This window comes from Pleuronectes platessa, chromosome 7 (assembly GCF_947347685.1).
Source record: "Pleuronectes platessa chromosome 7, fPlePla1.1, whole genome shotgun sequence".
NCBI classification, from domain to species: Eukaryota; Metazoa; Chordata; class Actinopteri; order Pleuronectiformes; family Pleuronectidae; genus Pleuronectes; species Pleuronectes platessa.
Genome location: NC_070632.1, coordinates 27,541,429 through 27,564,033, shown reverse-complemented (window position 1 = coordinate 27,564,033; position 22,605 = coordinate 27,541,429). Strand labels below are relative to the sequence as shown.

Sequence of the window (22,605 nt, the reverse complement as noted above, 5' to 3'; positions counted from 1 at the left end):
CACAGGAGGACACACAGAGCAGTGGGCAGCCATGCACGGCGCCCCGAGGAGCAGGATTTAGGGGAGTAAGGTGCCTTAGACAGTGGGGTGGGGCAGGCACTTTGACAGTGTGGAACAGGTCCAGGTGTTGTCCGTCCAGGTATGTTGTTTTTGTTGTCACTCCGTGGTTTCGAACCAGGGACCACCGTCGGATTTCCTGCCCACAGTCCAACTTTCTGCCACTAGTCCACCGCCACTAGTCCACCGCCTCTCCCAGTCAGTCTTTACTTTTTCAAAAATAGATTAAAAAATAAATTAAATTATAACCCCTTTGTTATAACGATGATAAAGCTCAACCAAAAATAACACATGCATGTGACTGGGGTGTAATGTTTCTAAGTGTTAACTTAATTTGTTGGGTCCCTTACTGTCAGCGGCCAGAGTTTTCAGACCTAAAATCTACACTGGTCTCTCCTTCTGTCCTCCTTCATTCACTGTGAACCCAAGAACAAGACAGGCTTCATCCTACTTTCTTTTCAACGTGAACGAGCTCTGATCTCACTGTGTCTCTCTGAGCGAATGAGTGGGGGCGGAGCCTCGGGGCCTGTGTGTGCTGTCTGGGGGCACTCACACATTTCCCCCTCCCGGTCGGGCGCCCTAGCTATTATGCCTCTGAGCCACACAGTTTGAGAATAACTGGCATAGAGTGAGATGGCGGTTTGACTTTTTTTAATTTCAAATTTAATTATTATTATTATTATTTTATTTTATTTTTAAAATTTTATTCAAAGCATGCCTTACGAGCGAATCGCGGTCAGCGTGTTGGTGACCCCTGCCACAGACTGTATTGACCCAGCTTGGATGTCAGAGGGGAAATACTCCCCCTGGCTGTACAAGACTGATCTTGGTAAGTTTTAGACCGGACGCCGAAGCCGAACCACACAATTCTCAAGCGCGCAGGCGCCCGGCCATTCACACGGGACGCGTATTTCTCAGCGCCGGTCAGCCCACGATTCAGCTTTTTCCCCTTCTTGTATTTAACCGTGAACGCACCACACCTCGCCTCCAGCGTCAGGCTGAACCCTTATTAACCCCGCTGCGTCACTTCATAATATCAACAACAAAAACCAAATCGATGTTGTTAAAAAGCTGGTTAGGAAAGGGATGACATTACTAAGCAACACTTTAATCTATCACTGTTTATCTATTTTCATTGGACCATTGTTCAAAACCAGCAAATCTGACGTGAAAAGATTTTTATTATAGACGTAAGTTTCAAAACGGTAACTTAACACAAACGAGTGTTATGGCGAAGTGCTAGATTCTAACTAGTCCTGTTTGATTGCTGTGCTAACAGTGATTTCAGGTGGTAGAGAAGTCGTTCAGCAATGGGAAGATTGCTAGAAGGATCTCGACTTTTGACTTCTTTCCCTTTATGCGCATGCTCCATGACATCTTTACAGCGATTTCAACTACCAGCGTTTCCGTGTTTTCTTGACAGGGCTTCATGTAGACGCAATAAACATAAATACCGGATCTAAAAAATGTTTCTGGATTCAGGCAATCCAGGTTAAGTATAGAAGTCAGTAAATACATAGATTACATAGATAGATAGATAGATAGATAGATAAACTACAGTTCATACAGAATGAATATTATTTCAGTTTTCTTTTTGGTTTTAGGAATGTTCTGTCGAAAATGTAGACAGCATAAACAGGCAGTTGTGAGAGGAAATCAGACCCGGCCATTTATAGTGTCTCCCTGCCAATCCTACAGAAAGGACAAACTGGACAGAATAGCCTGTCAGAAATTCAATATACAGTTCAAAATCATTAAAAGAAACACATTAACGTCATGATTCCTTTAAGCCCCCCCCCCCCCCAAAAGCTGTAAACCTAGGGGAAACACTGTATCTGCCTCACTGATACGTGTGTGGGATTGTTAGACTGTCTCCTGCTGTCCGTCCTGTTATTGCTGCACTCCTCTAGGCTTGTGAGTGTGTGCATGTGCGCAGATAAGATGGTCTAACAGGCTTAGGATTGACCGCCTTGCCTACTGACCTTGCAGAAGGGAGTGAGTGAAGGAAGGCTTTGGTCTCGTTAATCTGCGGGTTTAACCAGATGCGTTAATACACACCGAGCACACGTTCACTGTTTCAACACAACTTCCATGACTCTTATTTCCATCTGTTATCATAAAGCGTCACCCAGCTGCTGTCCCTGTTTCACCATTTGGTCTTTAACAAAAGGAAAAAACAGTACTGAAAGGACAAACTGTGGTTGAAAACAGCCCAGACACAGTTCTCTTAAAATGCATATGCCTTGTTTGGGTCTCCTCATATTGCTGAACAGAGCCCTACTCAACACTTGACATCTGATGGTTAAAGGTCGCAGACTGTGGTTTCTAAGTGCCCACAGAAATATCTCGTTTTGAGAAGAGCAGTTTTGTTTTCTCTACAGCTTTGTTCCTTGAAGGCATTTCAGGATCTAAAACTGCTGATTTTTTTGGCTATAAATTATGACTGTACCACCTCCCAGCATGTTTTTTTGAACTTCTATGGAGGGGCACACTCTGTGGATACTAACAATTCGCTATTTTTAAAAGATGCTTATTCTCAAATATAGTGGAATTTACAATACAATAATACAGTGGAACTAACTTCCCCCCTTACGTTAATTTTGCATCTGATCACGATCCGGTTGGGGGGCTGGCATAAAATCATTGTTCATTAATCGTAATCAAGGTAAAAGTTGGAAATAATCGTGATATTGATTTGATGTCGTATCGCACAGCCCTAAATTCCAGCTGTTTTTAATTCCCAAAGGATTGGCAACACAGAATTCCATTTTGTATATTTATGAAAGTACAGCATGCACCTGAGATGCATTAAGTACAGAGAGAGATATTATTAGCCAAACCACCTACAGTAGTGGACCCTTTCTGACCACATTAAACATTAGTGTAAATTTTGTTGTAAATCCACATACAAGAACTATTTTGACAGAAATTATTATCATACACTACTGTTCCAAACCAGCAAGTTAGCAACAGCCATATAAGCCAGTAAACACAGGAGGAGGTCCTTTCCTCAGTTCTCACATTATTCAAGGCCCTTGTGGAGTGAGGACTCGACCAATCAGAAAGTAAGAACACACAATAACACAGCTTCCATGGTGGCTGCAATATGGGGCTGCTGTGGCTGAGGGGTAGAGCGGTCGTCCTCCAAACAGAAGATAGGCATTTCAAGTCTTTCCCATCTGTATGTCCTTGGGCAAGATGCTTAACCCTGAATTGGCCCTCATAGAAAAAAAAGTGCTTCTAATTGGTGTACTGTATGAATGTGTGTGTGAATGGGTGAATGGCATTTGTCTCACAAAAGTCAAATGTGTTTGTGTGTGCATACTTATTAAGATTAAAATCCATAGAAGCATAAAGGCTGGCAGTGGTATGAGCAACACCGCCAACTAATATAATTGAAAATGGGGGTGTTAGATTTACAGTGTATGAATGTTCAAGTATTGACAATGGTCAAGGACACCATGGCATTGGGGGACCCCCAATTTAGATTCTGCTAAAGGCCCCATTAAGGCTCTGGTTGAAAGTGGCTGCATACAATTTCAGATTTTTTACTGGGACACAACATTTTAATTACATAGATTCAACAAACTTCACTGTCACCGAAGTATTTAATTAGCATAAAAAAACGTTCAAACTGAAAGGTTTTTAAAATGTGTGTTATCACTTGAAAATGTTAACATGCTCTAATGTTTAGGACTAGGGTTGGGTACCTAGAACCGGTTCCAATATGGCACCGGTTCCAATACAACCGGTACCTACCCGGACGGAAATGCAACGCAGATTTCGGTACCTGAGCCAATTGAAGACTGAGGTCTTCGTTCCTCCCGCCTCCTCACACTTCAACTCCTTCCTTCACAGGAAGGGTCGCCTCCTGTTGGGCCCCAGCATGAGTCGGTCGCGGCTGCCGGTGGACAAACTATTTTCTCCATGCTGCCTGCGTTACGCGTGCGTCAGGGGTTCCGTGCAGGTGTGGGAGGATCTCCTTGCGAGACCTCTCCCCGGCGCTGGCAGGCCCCCGCCGGGCGCATTTCCTCTGTGGCAGTGCCACGAAGACCACGCCGAGAAAGGTTTCACAAAAGCTTGCCTGCCTGCGACAGCCCCAGCCGCGGAGACACAGGGGTCTCCGAGTGATGGAAAAGCGACCCCCAGTCTTCAATTGGCTCAGGCACCGAATTCAGAGTCACGAGCTAGAGAGTGTTTTGTATTTATTTGTATTTATTTAAGTATAGTGTAAACTTTTGTTAACAGTTCATATATTAATCATAGTTTTAAATTAAAAGGTTTATTTATATTTATAATCTACTTTAAACAGTTCATATATTTGGGAATAAAAAAAGCCTTTCTTAAATGTCGCCAAGCGTGGGTTTTTTTTAAGTATCGGTTCAGGCACCGTTTAGGCACCGGTATCGGTTAAGCACCGGTATCAGGAAAAATAAAAAACGATACCCATCCCTTTTTAGGACAAACATCCCTTTCTGTACACTGCAGCAGTTTACTTTGTGTTTGGTAGATTCACTCAAGAGCTCATGAGACAAGTATTTAAATGCACTAAAAAAAGCCCAACTGCATCCGTATTAGGGACGGGAACCGACAAGGACCTCCCGATACGATACAATCACGGTACTTAGGTGGCAATATGATATCTAATGTGATTCTGTTGGTATTGCGATTCGATGTAACGATTTTTTGTGATTTTTTTTTTTTTTTAAATACTTGACCATGGAAAACCGTTAATCATACCTTCAAATACAACACAGTCAAATTCACTTAGAGCTTTACAAGTTTTATTTCAAATATTAATATTAACTTAACTACTGCCGGGCAGCCAATAGAGAAAATTATTAAAAATATGCCCTGTTATTGTATAGTCCCTGTCAACTGCACACAAACTGACAGATTAATAAATGTATGCCACTTAGGCTACTTTTAAACAATAAATAAAAGGTAAATTAAATAGAATTATTAAAAGTTTACTTAAAATATAATATATTTTTTACTTTGCAGACCTTTAACATTCCCTTAAAAATCGCATAATACACTACAGAAGAGTAAAAGTTAAAAAGCACAACAACGTCTGCTTTGAGAAAGTATTTCACCATAACATTTTTTATTTTGATTGACCACTGACTTGTGTTGGTAACATTGCATCTTTTACTTCCACCCTTTGCCCTCAATGAAAAAATCTTTTTAAATTTGATAACAAATCAAATAATTAGTTTCATACATACTAGCAAACAGAAAGTTATTTAAAAGGATAAAGGCTACAGAGAATCTCCACCCTCCTTCAAAATACTACAGGGTTTGAAAAATGTCAAATGTGGAAAAAGAATGAATGGGTGAATGGGCTGTTAAACCATGTTACATTTCATAGGTGTTGCTTTTACTGTGTCCACACCCTATATAATGCAGTATGAGCTACACACAACTGTGCTATGTGGTCCAAAAGTACTTGGCTGGCTATTCGTACAGGCTGTGCACAGATTCTCATCTGGTGTATTCCCGGAGCATCACATTTAGGAATGAAAGGGCAAAGACAACTTCTTTTTGACAACCACAAAGTTCTGTAATGTGAACAGTTACTTTATCATGACCTGGTTTCTGTGCAAGTCATCAACACGTTGTGGATTCTCATTATTGCAATATTGTCTTGGTCTCATTATTATATGTAACCCTGGATACATCCTTTTTTTGACAGGAAGCCTTTTGGATTTGGGCAATTCAATGTTCATCATAAAGAACACCAAAACATGTACTAAGAAAAGTCTTGTCTCCAGAAATACATTTTCCTAGCTAATCAGCTGAAAGTTACAGAATAATGTGACAGTCCAGGGTTTCCCCCAGAAAACTTGCTAAGCCTGGTGGTAGGGCCGCTAGAGAAGCCGACCGGCAGCCGACAAAAAAATGTTAAAAGTTGAAAGGAATTTTGAAATAATGACAATTGCTATTTTAAGACATTTATTAACAATACTTATTAATATTACATAATACAGTTTACAAAAAATAATAAATAAAATAAAAATAAATATTATCAATTAGTAAAATCTAAATGAATCTAAAAAAACTAGCCATTTTTGGTCACATTTAAAAGTAAAATAAATTAACATAAATAAAAAAGTGCAAACATGGCCAAGGGGGAACAGGGAACTCAGGGCCCGAAGAGGTATGCTGTGTGACCTATTTTACTTCTTGCAAGTGATCCGTCTCGGCTTCTGAAAGAACTCCTCAAGAGCCTGACTGTAGTCAAGATCAGCCATAGAGGGACCATTTATTGTTATACAGAGGCAACCTGTTCCTGAGGTCTTTGGGTTAAATCCGCTACTTGGATGTTTCCCATCGCGACTCGCAGCAGGCTGCTCCGACGGGCTAACATCCGACGTGCTAATATCCGACATGCTAACATCCGATGCGCTAACATCCGCGCTAACTAGCTCTGGCTGTGCCTCATCATCGAGCCCACGGCTCGGTCGGCTCGCTGGCGATGCTCTCCGCTTGGCCTGGGGCTGAACGAGCGGCCTCCCCCGACTCCGGAAAAAGAAAGAGTCCAAGGTTTTTGTTACCCTTTCTCCGTGACATGTCGCGTGAAAGTTGTTGCGTGGTAGAGACGGGTCGTGGTTTTGGAGGTTCAGGTGATGGAAAATACACCTGACCTCTTACCTAATGGGTTCACATACTGACCATAAGATGTCGCCATTGCGGTTTCAACCGTATCACCAGATGCGGTTAAAAGCGCAATGCCGTCTTTGGTATCATGTTTCTGGTGCATAACATTTTTTTTTTTTTTTAATAAATAAACAAGCGACGCTTAGCCTGGCGGGGGGGGGAGAAAAGCCTGGCGGCCCGCCAGGCCTATAGAGCACTGGGGGAAACCCTGCAGTCTCAAGTTCAGAGTAGTGCTGTCTGATAACCATCCAGTATGTGCGGTCAGTTCAGTTTCGGTTCATGGTCCAATGTATAGGAATTGTCTTTTACATACAGTAGTTTAGTGTGTTCCACCGCGAGGTAAATGGTCTTTTTATGTAGCTTTATATTGCGCTTTTCTAATCCTCACCACCCAAAGTGCTCTACAGTACAGTTTGACATTCCCCATTCGCATGCTGATTGATACAGTGCATCTATATACAGGGTTTTTTCTATCAAACGCACATCACTCACACACTGAGGTCACACGGCACAGAGGTCCGGGGAAATTTGGGTTTCAGTATCTTAACCAAGGACACTTTGGCATGAATCTGTCCAAGGTAGAGTCCATGCTTCGTCATTATTACAGGACAGCAGCCTGTTTACAAACCTACTTCACAAAGATGCCTCATCGCCTCTGGGCACAACAGGCCACTAAGTCTTTATGTGTGCAGCAATGGTGGTCATACATGCTCGGCCAGGCTCCCTCTCCTTTCTCAGCTTTCATCCGTTCTCTTTTCTGCTCCCGTGCTGTGTGTCTCTATTTTGAGACGCACATGTCTGCCTTGACCCAGCACGTGCCGATTCTGTCAGTTTTAGTCTCAGGCTTGGTTGATCGCAGCAGAACACTCACTCTCTAATTAAAAACCCCCAGAGGGAAGTGGGTTGTTTCCCTCCAAGGCTCCTGTAGCCAGCCCTTGTGGACCACCCCAGTCAGACTGGGTGCTGACACAGTTTATTTTGGATTCGGAGTCTCTAATAGACTCCGCTGGACTTGCAGATCCTTATCTTTCCTAAAGCACTGACCTTAACCCCCCCCCCCCCCCCCCCCCAGTTTAAGCCAGTTCCATTTAGCCTAAACAATAGAGAATTATCTTTTCCAGCAGTCTGGTGTTCAGTTAATACAATGTCCCTCACATTCACCAATGGTCAGTTTCTCTCCACTGTTTGCCTGTATGTTCCCCAGATGTGTCATTTCGCACTTTGTGGTTCAGGTGTCACACATCTGTTAGGTGTGTGTGTGAGTGTCTGCGTGCTAGGCAGAGGCCTGTCAGGATGTGATGGGGGCCAGCTGCTGCCTCAGGGCTGAGAGAGAGAGAGGAATGTGAGGAATCCCATGGGAAACCCACTTTGACCATTTGTAGGTTTTTCTGTCTCTCGCGGTCCAGCTTGAAATATATATACACTCACAGGCAACTTTATTAGGTACACCTTGCTAGTACCAGGCTGGACTCCCTTTTGCCTTCAGAAATTCCTTAATTCTTCGTAGCATATAATCAACAAGGCGTGGTGTTTAAACAACGCTCAATTGTTACTAAGGGGCTTAAAGTGTGCCGAGAAAATATCATAGAATTTTAGGCTCAGTTTCCTGTTCTAAAACTGACAGGAGTGGCCCCGGCGTGGTCTTCTGTTGCTGTAGCCCATCTGCTTCAAGGTTCGACGTGGTATTGGTTCAGAGATGGTATTCTGCATACTTTGTTTGTAATGAGTGGTTATTTGAGTTATTGTTGCCTTTCATCTCGAACCACTCTGCCCATTCTCCTCTGACCTCTTACGTCAACACGGCATTTTCGTCATAAACAACTGCCGCTCATCAGACGTAGGTCAGCAGTTTTTGAAATACTCAGACCAGCCTGCCTGCCACCAAAAACCATGCCACGTTCAAAGACACTTAAATCCCCATTTTGATGCTTTGTTTGAACTTCAGCAAATTGTCTTCACCACGTTGATATTCCTAAATACATTGAGCTGCTGCCATGTGATTGGCTGATTAGCTTTTTGTGTTAAAAAGCAATTGAACAGGTGTGCCTAATAAAGTGGCCGGTGAGTGTATGTGTGGGTGTGTGCATGAAAAACGGCATCAATTAAAAAATGCACACATCAAAGTACGACCATTGAACCTAATTAATAAATGGTGTAATAAACTGTACACTGCTGAAACAGTAAGACAAGCAAGAGAAAATGTATCGATTAATCATCAAGTCATGATCGAGAGCCAAATCACTGTCCAGTGCATTTTGTCATCCATGTTAGTGGTGGGGGGAAAAAATCGATTCTGTTCAGTATCGCGATATTTTGCGCACGCAATTATATTGATACAGTTGAACAAAGTATTGAAATATATCTATTTTTTCTATATACTTTATTTACAATTTTTGCAATATTTAATTATATATGTAACAGCCCCTGGCTGGCAAAGCATGACGGGAATAGTTTCAGAGTTTAAAAGATACCTGAGCATTCCAGGCACTAGTGTGTCTGCTGAAAGGGTGTTCTCCACTGCAGGAGATGTAGTAACGGCCCAGAGGAGCACTTTAACACCTGAGCATGTTGACCAACTCCTTTTTCTGAACAAGAAATGACAAAATTCCCAAATGAATTTAAAATTTTTGGTTCATGACCTTGCAGCCAACTGGACTGGACTCTAGCAGTACACATTTTTGTTTATTTTTCTCAATTTGATTGAGGCTCTAAGTTACTCTTATTTATATGATTATTCTCAGGTTTATGTTACTCTTTTATGTCTGCTTTACGTTACTATATTGTATTTAAATAATTTTATGTTATTTGCTGGGATCTCAGCGCTCATGTGAGAGGTCTCCTATTCAGAAAATAATTACAAAGGTCCTGTATCCTGAATGTTCGAGGACAACGTTTTTGCACTACCCTTTCTTAGTTTTTGCACTTCAGTTAATGTGTAGAAGACAATGTTGTTCACACAATTAAATGTGACATTTGAAGTGGATTTGAATTTTCCTCAGTTTTTGTAATGCATTTGAATAATATGGGGGACATGAATCGCAATGTATCGTAGAATCGAATCGCAATACTTGCTGTATCGCAATATGTTAAGAATCGCAGTTATATTGAATCGTGGCCCAAATATCGCAATACTATCGAATCGTCACATTTTTGCCAATTCCCACCCCTACTCCATGTCATAACCTTGGGTTTTGATAATGTTAGGAAGCATCAGATACAGACAGAGAAAAGAAGAAGTTTCTGCTGAGAGTGCTATCAGTCCGTCACCAGAGCTGAGAGTATCAGGGCAGCCAGCAGATGATTGTCGTGCTGCCTTGCACTTCCATCAGGCACCATCAGCCGTCTCTGCTTTCATCAGTTCATTTGTGATTTGGTCATTTTAAGACCAGATTTGGTTGGACAGTTTACAGCCTGCCACAATGCAGCCTCTGCAGTGCTCTGTGTTCTTTCAGGCAGCTATAGAAAGTGTTGCATTCCCGGCTGATGCATCAGCTCAAACATTTTTAGATGATAGCCCGACCATCAAGTCAATTCATGTTAGCTTTATATATAAGGCATATTTTAAATCAACCAAAGTTTACCCAAAGAGCTGTAGATTAAACTATAATAAGAGAAGTCAAATAGATAAAAGCCAGTTTAGCCATAGCTTGGTCTTGGAAGGCCTGCTATATTCTAATTTGTCCAGACAGTTTCATAATGACCCAATTTCTTTTTGCACATCTCATGATAACATCAGTTTAAGTGGTGTACTAAAATGTTGATTTATTTAAGAGCTGTATGCAGATGATCTGTGGATAGTTATCTACGCAGTCTCCTGTTGATACTCACGTTGGAGAATATTTGCCCAAATTCTGTCAATTACTGTCAGTAAAAATCAAATATATAATATAACGCATAAGTTAACAAAAGAAGAAGACAAACCTCAGGAGATCTATGAATAACCAGTCAACTACAGAACTTACATCAGGGACCGAGAAGTAGGTTCTGTAGTTGAGTTTTGGAATGACCGATGTCAGTATCACATCGGCACCACTGACAAGAATGGAAAGGTTTGCTTTAGCAAGAGCTAAAGCAAACCTGTTGTCCTGTTGTCACAGGAAGAAAAACTCAAATATTTGACCCACAACGTTCTGTCCAGAAATTAGACTGAGACCCAACCTAACATATTTATTCCGTTGCACTTTGATATAGTTCTCTCTCAAAGATACAGATAATGGCACACTATAAGATCACTACAAACAAGCCTTATGTGGAACTGATAACTGACAACCTACAAACACCCTGTTTGGAATTGATCTCAGTCTACTCTGCTTGGTTGCAAGAAAGACTATAGATACAGAGAGAGGGAGAGGGAGAGCGTGGCCTAGGGGATAGAGCAGGTGTTCTACAACAAGAGGGTTGCTGGTTCAAATCCCACTCGTTCCCATCTGCATGCCTAAGTGTCTTTGGCAAGATACTGAACCCCTAAATGGCCCCTCATAAATGTTGAGTGTACTAAAAATGTAAGTCGCTTTGGACAAAAGCGTCAGCTAAATGACATGTAATGTAATGTAATGTACAGACTCTCTGCTGTCTGGAGAATGGAGAATTGCCTTCGGAGTTAAGCCACAGTTTGCCTTTCACACACTCACAATGCAGCGGGAGGTTCTTTACACAGACGCGTTCGCAACAACAACAAATCCTCCGCGTTTTTCAGCCGAGAGGTTCAGCAGACAGAGGCAGGAATTTACCTATTAATTCCGCTGGGTAGATCATGTGATCATGTTTATAGCTACCGGGACACATGCATCTCGCATGAACACGCATTCTCCTCCGGAGAAAATACGGAGGAACTGCGGATTGCAGTGCATGTCTTGAAGCATCTCTAGAGGGATGTGTAAGTTATTCTGGAACACAGATATTCCTCCACATCCGTTGCACTTGACATACGTCCTACATTTTGTTCATTGTGGACTTTAAAAGTCTAAAATTAAACTAAACAAATTAATTTAAGAAGTTATTGAAACCTGCAGAAACCATGTGTACAAGTGAATACTATTGTTGTTTCACATCTAAGTTTGAAGAGATTCACTTTCACCATATTCAATTTATAACACTGTTTGTCCAGGTTATTCTTCTTTTTCCAAAAAGACACTGTTTCAGAGATCACTTCAGATACTGCAACAAACTGTTAGCTTGCTAACTAGCTAGCATACTCACTCACCAAAGGGGCCAAGTCAATGACTACCATAAAAGCAGGTGAAACAGATGAATTGTATTAACTGTAGTTCAGATCCATTGGGACCATCACACTGAAACAAACTTACCAAAATGGAAAGTCATTTTAATGTTATCAGCAATTTCCCAGAATGACTGCAGATGTTTCGGCGAGCCACAAGGTCACAGTGTGGGGTTGTTGTTCCAGGAGTTAAGCCATCATGACTGTTAAACAGATATCGGACAAGCTAAGGTGGAGTATCCCCTCAAACCTAAGTGTGACTGGGGTCATTGTTGGATTAGTTTCACTTCATTTCCTGGTATGTTTTGTCATGGCAGCATCAGTAGGAAGTAACAAATACAGTGCCTTGCATAAGTATTCACCCCCTTTGGACTTTTCTACATTTTGTCATGGTATAACCACAGATTAAAATTTATTTCATCGTGAGTTTATGTAATGGACCAACACAAAATAGTGCATCATTTGGAAGTGGGGGGAAATATTACATGGATTTCACAATTATTTACAAATAAAAATCTGAAAAGTGTTGAGTGCATATGTATTCACCCCCTTTACTGTGAAACCCCTAACAAAGATCTGGTGCGACCAATTGCATTCACAAGTCACATTTGCAAGTCACATAATTAGTAAATAGGGTCCACCTGTCTGCAATCTAATCTCAGTATAAATACACCTGTTCTGTGACGGACTCAGAGTTTGTTGGAGATCATTACTGAACAAACAGCATCATGAAGACCAAGGAGCTCACCAAACAGGTCAGGGATAAAGTTGTGGAGAAATATGAAGCAGGGTTAGGTTATAAAAAAATATCCAGAGCTTTGAACATCTCTCTGAGCACCATAAAATCCATCATAAGAATATGGCACAACCGCAAACCTACCAAGAGGAGGCCGTCCACCCAAACTGAAGAGTCGGACAAGGAGAAAATTAATCAGAGAAGCAACCAGGAGGCCCATGGTTACTCTGGAGGAGTTGCAGAGATCCACAGCTGAGGTGGGAGAATCTGTCCACAGGACAACTATTAGTCATCTACTCCACTAATCTGGCCTTTATGGAAGAGTGGAAAGAAGAAAGCCATTGTTGAAAGGGATCCATAAAAAATCCCGTTTGGAGTTTGCCAGAAGCCATGTGGGAGACACAGCAAACATGTGGAAGAAGGTGCTCTGGTCAGATGAGACCAAAATTGAACTTTGTGGCCTCAATGCAAAACGCTATGTGTGGCGAAAACCCAACACTGCCCATCACCCTGAGCACACCATCCCAACAGTGAAACATGGTGGTGGTAGCATCATGCTGTGGGGATGCTTCTCTTCAGCAGGTACAGGGAAACTGGTCAGAATAGAGGGAAAGATGGATGGAGCCAAATACAGGGAAATCCTTGAAGAAAATCTGATGCAGTCTGCAAAAGACTTGAGACTGGGGCGGAGGTTCATCTTCCAGCAGGACAATGACCCTAAACATACAGCCAGAGCTACAAAGGAATGGTTTGGATTAAAGAATGTTAATGTCTTAAAATGGCCCAGTCAAAGTCCAGACCTCAATCCAATAGAGAATCTATGGCAAGACTTGAAGATTGCGGTTCACAGACGGTCTCCATCCAATCTGACTGAGCTTCATCATTTTTGCCAAGAAGAATGGACAAACCTTTCCATTTCTAGATGTGCAAAGCTGGTAGAGACATACCCCAAAAGACTTGCAGCTGTAATTGCAGCGAAAGGGGGTTCTACCAAGTATTGACACAGGGGGGTTAATACTTATGCACCCAACAGATGTCAACTTTTTTGTTCTCATTATTGTTTGTGTCACAATAAAATTAATTTTGCACCTCCAAAGTACTATGCATGTTTTGTTGATCAAACGGGAAAAAGTTTATTTAAGTCTATTTGAATTCCAGTTAGTAACAGTACATAATGGGAAAAAGTCCAAGGGGGGTGAATACTTATGCAAGGCACTGTAGCTGCCAAATTGCAAAGCAAAACAGCAGGAGAACAGACAAACACACCGGAGCCCCTACCGCGTTTTCATACATGGGTGCGATTTCATCATGGAACTTTGTGTGTGCGTGGCTGCGTGCATGTGTGCGGGATATTTTGGTCATTGTATGTTGTAGGTTCTGGCCAGTTGCGAAAAATGTTTAAATACATTTACTTAAGTAGTGTGGTGTACAGTTTTGAGGCACTTAGGAATTTCCACTCGTCTACATTTCGGAAGGACATATTTATTTAATAGACTTGGTTACAAGTTTCTTTTATGATGAACATTCAACACTATGCTTAAGGTAACAGGCTTTTAAAATACAACATATTTAAAAAGTGTTTATCACCATTATTCCTTATCATATATATATATTAGTGCTGTCAGTTAAACGCGTTATTAACGGCATTAACGCAAACCCATTTTAACGCCGTAAAATTTTTTAGCGCGAGATTAACGCAGAGCTGCCAACTCTCACACGTGTGTTTGTGTGTCCTCCCAGATAGCGCACCGGTCCGGCGGCTCCGCCCACCGCCACCGCGCACTCGCTCAGAGAGACACAGTGAGATCAGAGCTCGTTCACGTGAAGTCGGTCACGCTCAGTGACTGACTGCCTCTTAACTATGGAAACAGTGAAAACACAGAGTTTCTCTGGTCTCAGCTGATCAGAGATCAGCGCCTCAGCTTCTTGATCAGAGCAGAAGCTGCAGTTGGTTTCTACCGATCTTCAGTATCTGTGTTCGCCTCCAGTCTGACCTGTTCTCGCTTTTTATTTTAATATTTCGCCAACTAAAATATATATTTTTAAGCTATTAGGCTGCAGCTATATTTTTTTATTTATTTAAAAATAGGGTACTTCTTATTTCATACATTTTCCACAAATATGGGGAGGACTCAAATAGCCCTACAAAGTTCTGTGTTTAATTTATTTCAAAGTAGGCCGACACTTGCCTGTGTATTTTGTTTGTTATTTTGTTGCTTGTCTGTTTGAGTAGCTGACTGAAAGCAAAGAAGTAGTAGGCTTACCTTTTATTGGTAACCTAACTGTTACGGTTCATTGTTTCTGAAATAAGAGGCCTAAATTAGGGCTGAACGATTAATTGCATTTGCGATAAAATCGCGATATGATAAAACGCGATTTTCTAATCGCAACGTGCACGATTAAAACGTGCGAAAGAGAGTAGGGCTCTGAGATGCTCTCCTCACCCGCAGCAAGAATGCCGCGGGACCACAAAACTCCTCCGATCCAGAAGATAGCGAAGCAAGCCTGCATCACCTACAGGGTCCCAAAGTCTTCGGCCGACGTGTCAGACACACAGAGCGAGCTCATCTCGCCGGTGACCACGGTGCGGGCGGCGGACCTGAAAATCGCTCCCCGGAAAAGCAAGCCGAGCTCCGGGGCGGCGCGGCTCCAGCGGTCACCTACATGCACATCTGCGAGACGGAGGTGTTCAGCATGGGGGTGTTCCTGCTGAGGCCCGGCGCCTCTATACTGCTGCACGACCACCCGGACATGAACGGGAATCTACGGAGCTACTGATCCGCAAGCTGCCCTTCCAGCGCATCCAGCTGGCCCGCCGCATCCGCGGACACAGAGCTTAAACTGCTGCTGCTCCACTTACTATAACAACGCCGCATTCCTACACTTATAAAATGCAATTCAATGTGGAAGTAATCCAAGAATTCAGAATATGTTACTCAGATTAGTTAATGTAACGGAATACGTTACAGATTACATTTTAGGCATGTATTCTATATTCTGTAACGGAATACGTTTTGAAAGTATCCTTCCCAACACTGGCAATGTTACCGACTTGGGAGCAGTAACACACCTATAATTAGAAAAATGTTTTTCTCAAGATAGTAAATTTTGCACACAGGTTTTAAAAAGTGCATGGCTTGTGTTTATACTTACAATGACTTTGATTAAATTACTTAAATGCACACCGATTTGTTGTTCTTGTTTCTGTAATGAGAAGTTAAATAAAAATGTGGGAAAGAATATTGTACAGTATATGTATCTAATATTGTGTTGGTCATATTTAAATCATTCATTACAGGGGTTTTTTTTGGGGGAAAAGAGGATAAAATAAAAAAATCGCATATTAAATCGCAATCGCAATATTTTGGGGAAAAATCGCAATTAGATTATTTTCCCAAATCGTTCAGCCCATGTTCACAGCAAACTTGAAAAAAAGAAAATATTAAGCCATGGTTTAGCTGCACTATAGGCTGAGTCCTTGTTTACCTGAAATGTGCACTTTATAATTTTATTTTGTATCGCCCTGTTTGGCAATGTTGTTTTTCAATAAAATAAAACATTTGCATAAAGCAAGCCAATTCAGTTTTCCATGTTCATAAGAGCATTAAAACGAAAAAAAAAAAAAATGAACGGAAATTTAGAATAGATACAAATTTGCGATTAATCACGATTAAATATTTTAATCGTTTGACAGCACTAATATATATATATATATATATATATATATATATATATATATATATATATAAAGCATATCAGGGTCAGCGGCAGATACTTGAGGGGTCTTCGCAGAATGTGGGTGAGAAAAAAAGTGCACACACAGACAGACCAGCTGAATGTCAGGCAGACCAGTGCGACCAGTGAAAATGTTTGGTCATACTTTTTAATTTACATGGCTGCAGGGGCCACAGAGTGTGTTCATAACTCACAAAGGGACAGAACATCATCCATAACTGTGCAAACAAACTGGGGACAGAATGAGGGGTAAAGAGAGTGTGAGGACTGGAATCCAGCCGGCCATCACACCATGCCAGCATGGGCCGATTGAATTCACAGTCCACGTTCTGTGGACAGAGTGAATGAAACTGTTCCCCTGTAGATTTTAAGAAAATCACATAATGTTTTCAGGTTGTTTGACGTACTTCCCGTTCTTGTAAATGCGTTATTTCAAGAATGCCTAGAGGGAATCCATTGGCACAAACATTCATTTGGACACAGGGATTAACTGATATGATTTTGATAACCAAAGGTCAAATGTCATGTTTTTGGCGTCTTTATGATGCGATTTCAAGGCTGTCTTTGGGGAATTTGACCAGTTGTCAATTGGACTCACAGATTCATTGATTAGATGCCTGTGGTTATATGAGTCTGGAAAGAAAATGTATGTAGACTGACATTTTACTGGTTGGTAGAGGCATACAACCGTACAGTGGTAATCGCAGTTATCCTGACTTCTGATTTAAGGGTTTTTAAAAAATTGGATTTCTTTTTCTTTGAATTGGATTTTGACTCGACACTAACCAGTTACAGCAGAACAAGTCAATCTGGAGCACTTTCAGGAGCCAGATATCGCACATCAGTTGGCCAGCTCTTGGATTTGTGGAAAATCACAAATCAATCTAGAATTACTGGAGCATCTGATGATCATTTGAACAAGGAAAACCTCGAGCTTTCTACTCTAAGGCTCACAGATGCTCTATGATAAGAGCAACAGAGCTTTACAGCATTCCACACATTTTTCTTATTTGTCGAAAGCAGAAGGATTTCTTTAAGTGCAGTAGTGTCTCTGTCTGTTTGCAACACTGATATTCAGAGTCAAAGATACATGATACACACTAACTATCACTTCAAGGTAAAATCTGTTTTATTTTAACAACATTAAAAAAAAGTTTAACAGTTTAAATGACTGATACATTGGTATGTGGTCATTCAATAGTTTCTAATGGACATTATCCTCAGTCAATACTTGCTCAGTTTCCAGGTTTTACACAGTTTTTTTAGAAGTTCATCTCTCGTTTGTTAGAGTGACTGCTGTGGCAGTGGATATTTTCTGGACCTGTGCTCCAGCCCTGTAATGTAGGTAGTGGTACCACACATACGCCTCACACATTGGGGCGGCTGTGGCTTAGGGGGTAGTGTGGTCGTCCTCCAACCAGAAGGTTGGCAGTGCGATTCCCAGTCTCTACCCATCTGTGTCCTTGGGCAGTAGGCTGAACCCTGAATAGCCCCTCATAGAAAAAAAAGTGTTGCTTTGTCTCTTGTGTCACTGTAACTTACTGGAAAGCCATGATGCTTCCAAGTCCAGTAGGAGTGGCTCAGAGTGGTGCTGAGGTCTTTTAAGGACAGGCAGGCCTCCTTCCCTCCACCCAAACTCTCTTCCAACGCACTTTTTTCATGAGACATGAGCCACCGGCTACCCCATTAATCACAGCATTGTGCGCGTGCATGCGTGTGCGCATGGTTTATGGTTGGAATAGATGTGCGCTTTGTCAAGTTAATGTTAACTGTGTGTTTGTGTGGCTGCTCTTCACATCTTAATGGGAGTAGGGAATGGAAAGTTGGCACAGTAAGGAGAGAAACAGTAAGATTTATGTTATAAGGGAAGCATTGAGTGAGAGGGATAGAGAGAGTGGATGAATGGGGATGGTGCACAGGAGGGGGAGAGGAAATGCTTTATTCCCTCTATCTGAAAGCTTTTCTTGCTGGCAGCCGAGCTCCTGACCTTTTTCCTTTTTCAGACAATTAATCAACTCTATATCCCAGCTTCACCCCCGTCCTCCCCAGGCCCTGTGTGTGTAAGAATGTGTGTAATACATTGTGCGTTTGTGTATTTTTTCTAATGCATGTATGATTGGCCTCTATACTTCTCAGCTCTCATAGCATTTTTTCACAAAATGGAGACAGCATTACATTTATAATCTTACCCACTAATATTACCCAAAGACATATATATACAGATGTATATTCTGTTGTTAAATCCACTGTCTGTGTCCTTAGGTGAGTCTGGTCTTGGGAAATCAACACTCATCAACTCACTGTTCCTGACTGACCTGTATTCTAAGGACTACCCTGGGCCATCCCAGCGCATTAAGAAGACTGTGCAGGTGAGCTTATTCAATCTTTAGCTCTACTGTGGCTTCATTTGTGTATGTGTGAAGAGAATGAGAGATGGAGGGACATAAAGGGAAGAAGCAAGGCCACAGGGCCTGGTTTTGTCCTTTTATGGTCAAAACCATAAGAAGAGAGAAGAGAAGCAATTTGGGAAAACCATAAAGCACTGTGAAAGAGAAAGGAAGAGAGTGGGTAAAAAAGAAGGAAACCACTCTGTGGCGGGAGCAAAGGGTTTAGGGTAAAGGAGCGTTGCAGCAAATGCGTGAAGGATGCAGGTAGAAGATAAAGTGTGTGTATGTGTTAAAGAGTAGGGTGAAAAGAGTTAGGTACACTATATTTGTACATCAACACAAGCATTTGAAACATAACCATAATTAATTAAGTGAAGTATATATTTTTTTCCGTTTGAGTTTCTTATCAAACACACGACTGAATGAATTGATGAGCTGGTGTACCTGTCTCTCAATAACCGACCTGCCTGTGCTATCACTGTGTAAAGTGAGTCTTCATGAGCCGAAGAGGCATGCACCTTTTTCAATTCAATGTTTCTCTGCTGTTTGCCTGACACAGGGCATCAGGAGGGACTCTGGTTGTCCAGTGTGTTTCTCTGGTAACTTAAAATACAGGTATCAAATGGTTAAAAGCTTGCAGTCATAAGCTTATAAGAAGTGACAGTGATGTGATTTGAAATGGTTCAACATTAGTCTGCTGGAAATGTTGAGGATTTCTAGTATTATTTGCAAATATTTTTGAAAATCTGTGACTCCAAATTGTGGACAAGTACATCCTGTCTGATTTATTTATCTTTGAGATGTGTCTACAACTTGATTGGATTTGACCTGTGACGAACTGAACTGATTTTAAAAATGCAAGGAACGAGACAAAAAAAAACATTAGATCCAAGAAACCCTTTGTAGACCTTCATCATAAAACTATGGCGAGACATTGCCAAAGCTTTTGAAGGAGTTTGGAAACACCGTGCCCTCCACCCAAACGGAATAACTAGACAAGAAGGTTCTAAGTCAGGGAGGTGACCAAGAACCCAATGGTATCTCAAAGGACAGAGTTGACATCTGTGTGCCTGCGAATTCGTTGTTTCCTTGCAGACAGTGGTACCAACTAAGCATGAGCTCCGCTATACTACAATAGATCCAATAGTTCATGAGGTGAAACGATGGATCTCCTCATCAGCTAGACCTATAAGGTGGACGTTGCTCACCACCTGGCTAATATCATGCTTATGGTGAAGCATAGTGGTGGCAGCATCACATTATGGGGCTCTTCTCAGTGGCAGGGTGGGTAAGACTATTCAGAACTGAGGGAAGATTGGACACAAAATACAGAGTTTAAAAAAAAAAAACCCTGCTCTACAAGGAAGAAAGAGATAAGGCAAAGCTGGCAGACATTTAACCAAGAGGACTTAAAGCTGCCAGAGGGACTTCTGCTAGATTTATAGGTTTTAAGTACTTTTTTTTGTGTTGGATTTTAACATTCATTCTGCAAGAATTAATTTCGTCATTCAGCATTCATGCTCTCACTAGATCAATTCCTGAGTGGTCATTTTTATGGCTACAGGGCAGTGATGTATGGTTCTGTACCCTGGTACAGTGAAAGCTGTGAAGGCACATCAGGTGATGCCCCTGTGTCTTTTGCATCTCCACTTAACAGCACTTCTGTTGTGTTCCAGTCTAGGCAGCAGCACATTGCTGAATGCACTCTGTTTGGGGCGAGACTGAAAACATTAAGATCATTTTGCTTCAAACTCCTTTTCGGTCCATCCCTCACATTAAACCTCATGTGAACCCCCCGGCACAACATGGGTATAAACGCTCTCCTCCATGTAACGGTTAGCATGTGAAAGTTTGTTTGCCATGGGTTTTGTGGTCTGAGGATGAGGCTGAGAGACGAGGTCAGAGTATTTATATTCCAGAACAATCTTGTGTTGTGTCGCTCACTCACATTCCCCCAGATCAGATTTCTTTTAAATGATAGTGTTGAGACTGACGGCATTCTTGCGGTTTTCTCTCAATCTGTTTTCCTTCACAGAAACAGTGGGAATAGCAGAGTTGGTTTTGAGATGGATGACATGTCATGCACAGACACTTACAGTACAAACACACTCTTTTAACACATGTGCTGGATGCACAATTAGGCTCAGATATGTCCAGGAACTGTGGTGGATGATATATGCTCAGCTGTAAAGTCAGGCAGATTATCTGAAGGTTTGTGAAAGCTGAAGAATGCTGTGTTAAAATGAGTTAAAGGGGGATCCTAAAATAACTAGATGGCCTTGTGAAAGTAAGGCAAAGTGTGGGGCGAGTGACAAGCTGCATGAAATACTGGATCTGTGCGAAAGGGTGTGATGAGTTCTGTCTGCTTTCACTGTTTCAAGCCACAAGCAGAAATCCATCATGTTATTTTCAATATATCATATCTAGGGCTGTCAAACAATTAAAATTAATTAATCAGGATTAATCACCAAAAATGTTTTCCCTGCAGTGCCATCGTTCTTTAAGTACAAAGTGCACTTCTGCCCGTAGCAGCACCCATGGTATTTTTTGAGCATTGATATATTGAGGCAGTTCAAACCTGTTCTGAATTCAGTAGTGCAGTACAGTAACATTATTCATTATCAAGATAGTAATATGTTCCTAAAAGAAGGTGAATAAGGAACGTACACTCTTATTGTTACAAATTGATGATCAGGTTAAAAGTGATAACATTTCCTCAGTAGAGGAAAGTTCACTCTTGCAACCTGTCAAATCTGCCAAGGTGTAGCTTGCTTTTACAGTGAATGGGAGGTGGCACTCTTTATACTTTATTGCATGTCATGCCCCAAATCACACCCAGTTTTTGTTAGTAGGTATTTAATCTCCACTGTTACCGACACTTTAGTTTTTTGCATCTTCTGCAAAAATTCTGTCCATGTTCGTTTCTAATTACTTTTACGGCACACATTCTCATGCATAAATCGTAAACCAAATATTGAAATTAACAATAGTTTAGCACATCTTAAAGCATTAGACCCTATATCACAGCTGTCTGTGTGGTCAGAAATGCAATAGACTATAAGGCCAGAGATTTACTTGCTGTTTAAACATTCGTTCACGTAGACAGCATAGTTGTTCACCTATTTGCCGATACCACTAGAGGGCACACCAGAGAAATCAGACTGTATAGAATTTCTGGATTGCATGATGTAAACAATAAACCTGGCAAATCTCTCTTAATTTCTGAGGAAGTGCACAACTGATACTCCAAATGGACGCAGGGTACACGAGGCAGCCATCCTGCTTACACGTACGTGTAGTTAACAGCAAGTATATTTCTAGCTTTAGCTTTCAACCTTCAACTCCCTCATGCCAGTTCTAGGGTTTGTTTCCATGAGGGGTTACACTTAATGATTGAATGCATACCCAGTGATGGATGGATACCATGTCCTCACTGGATATTTACTAGGGCTGAACGATTAGGGCAAATAATCTAATTGCGATTTCCCCCCCAAATATTGCGATTTAATGTGATTTTTTTTGTATTTTATCCCCCCCCCCCCCCCCCCCCCCCCCAAAAAAAATGTAATGAATGATTAAAATATGACCAACACAATATTAGATACATTGACTCTACAATATTCTTTCCCACATATTATTTAACTGCTCATTACAGAAACAAGAACAACAAATCGGTGTGCAATTAAGTAATTTAATCAAAGTCATTGTAAGTATAAACACAAGCCATCCCCTTTCTAAACCTGTGTGCTAAATTTACCATCTTGAGAAAAACACTTTTTTTAATTATAGCTTTCTTATTGCTCCCAAAATCA

The 22,605-nt window shown here is 41.4% G+C and overlaps 1 protein-coding gene across 2 annotated transcripts in view; it reads left to right on the top strand.

The window, feature by feature from the left end:
* LOC128444010 (septin-7) overlaps positions 1–22,605 on the top strand; it is a 54,953-nt gene that overhangs the window by 10,429 nt on the left and 21,919 nt on the right. For both annotated transcript variants that reach the window (XM_053426300.1, XM_053426299.1), the window contains exon 3: positions 18,669–18,775. In XM_053426300.1, the coding sequence (XP_053282275.1) occupies positions 18,669–18,775 (107 nt within the window). The remainder of the gene's footprint in view (positions 1–18,668; positions 18,776–22,605) is intronic.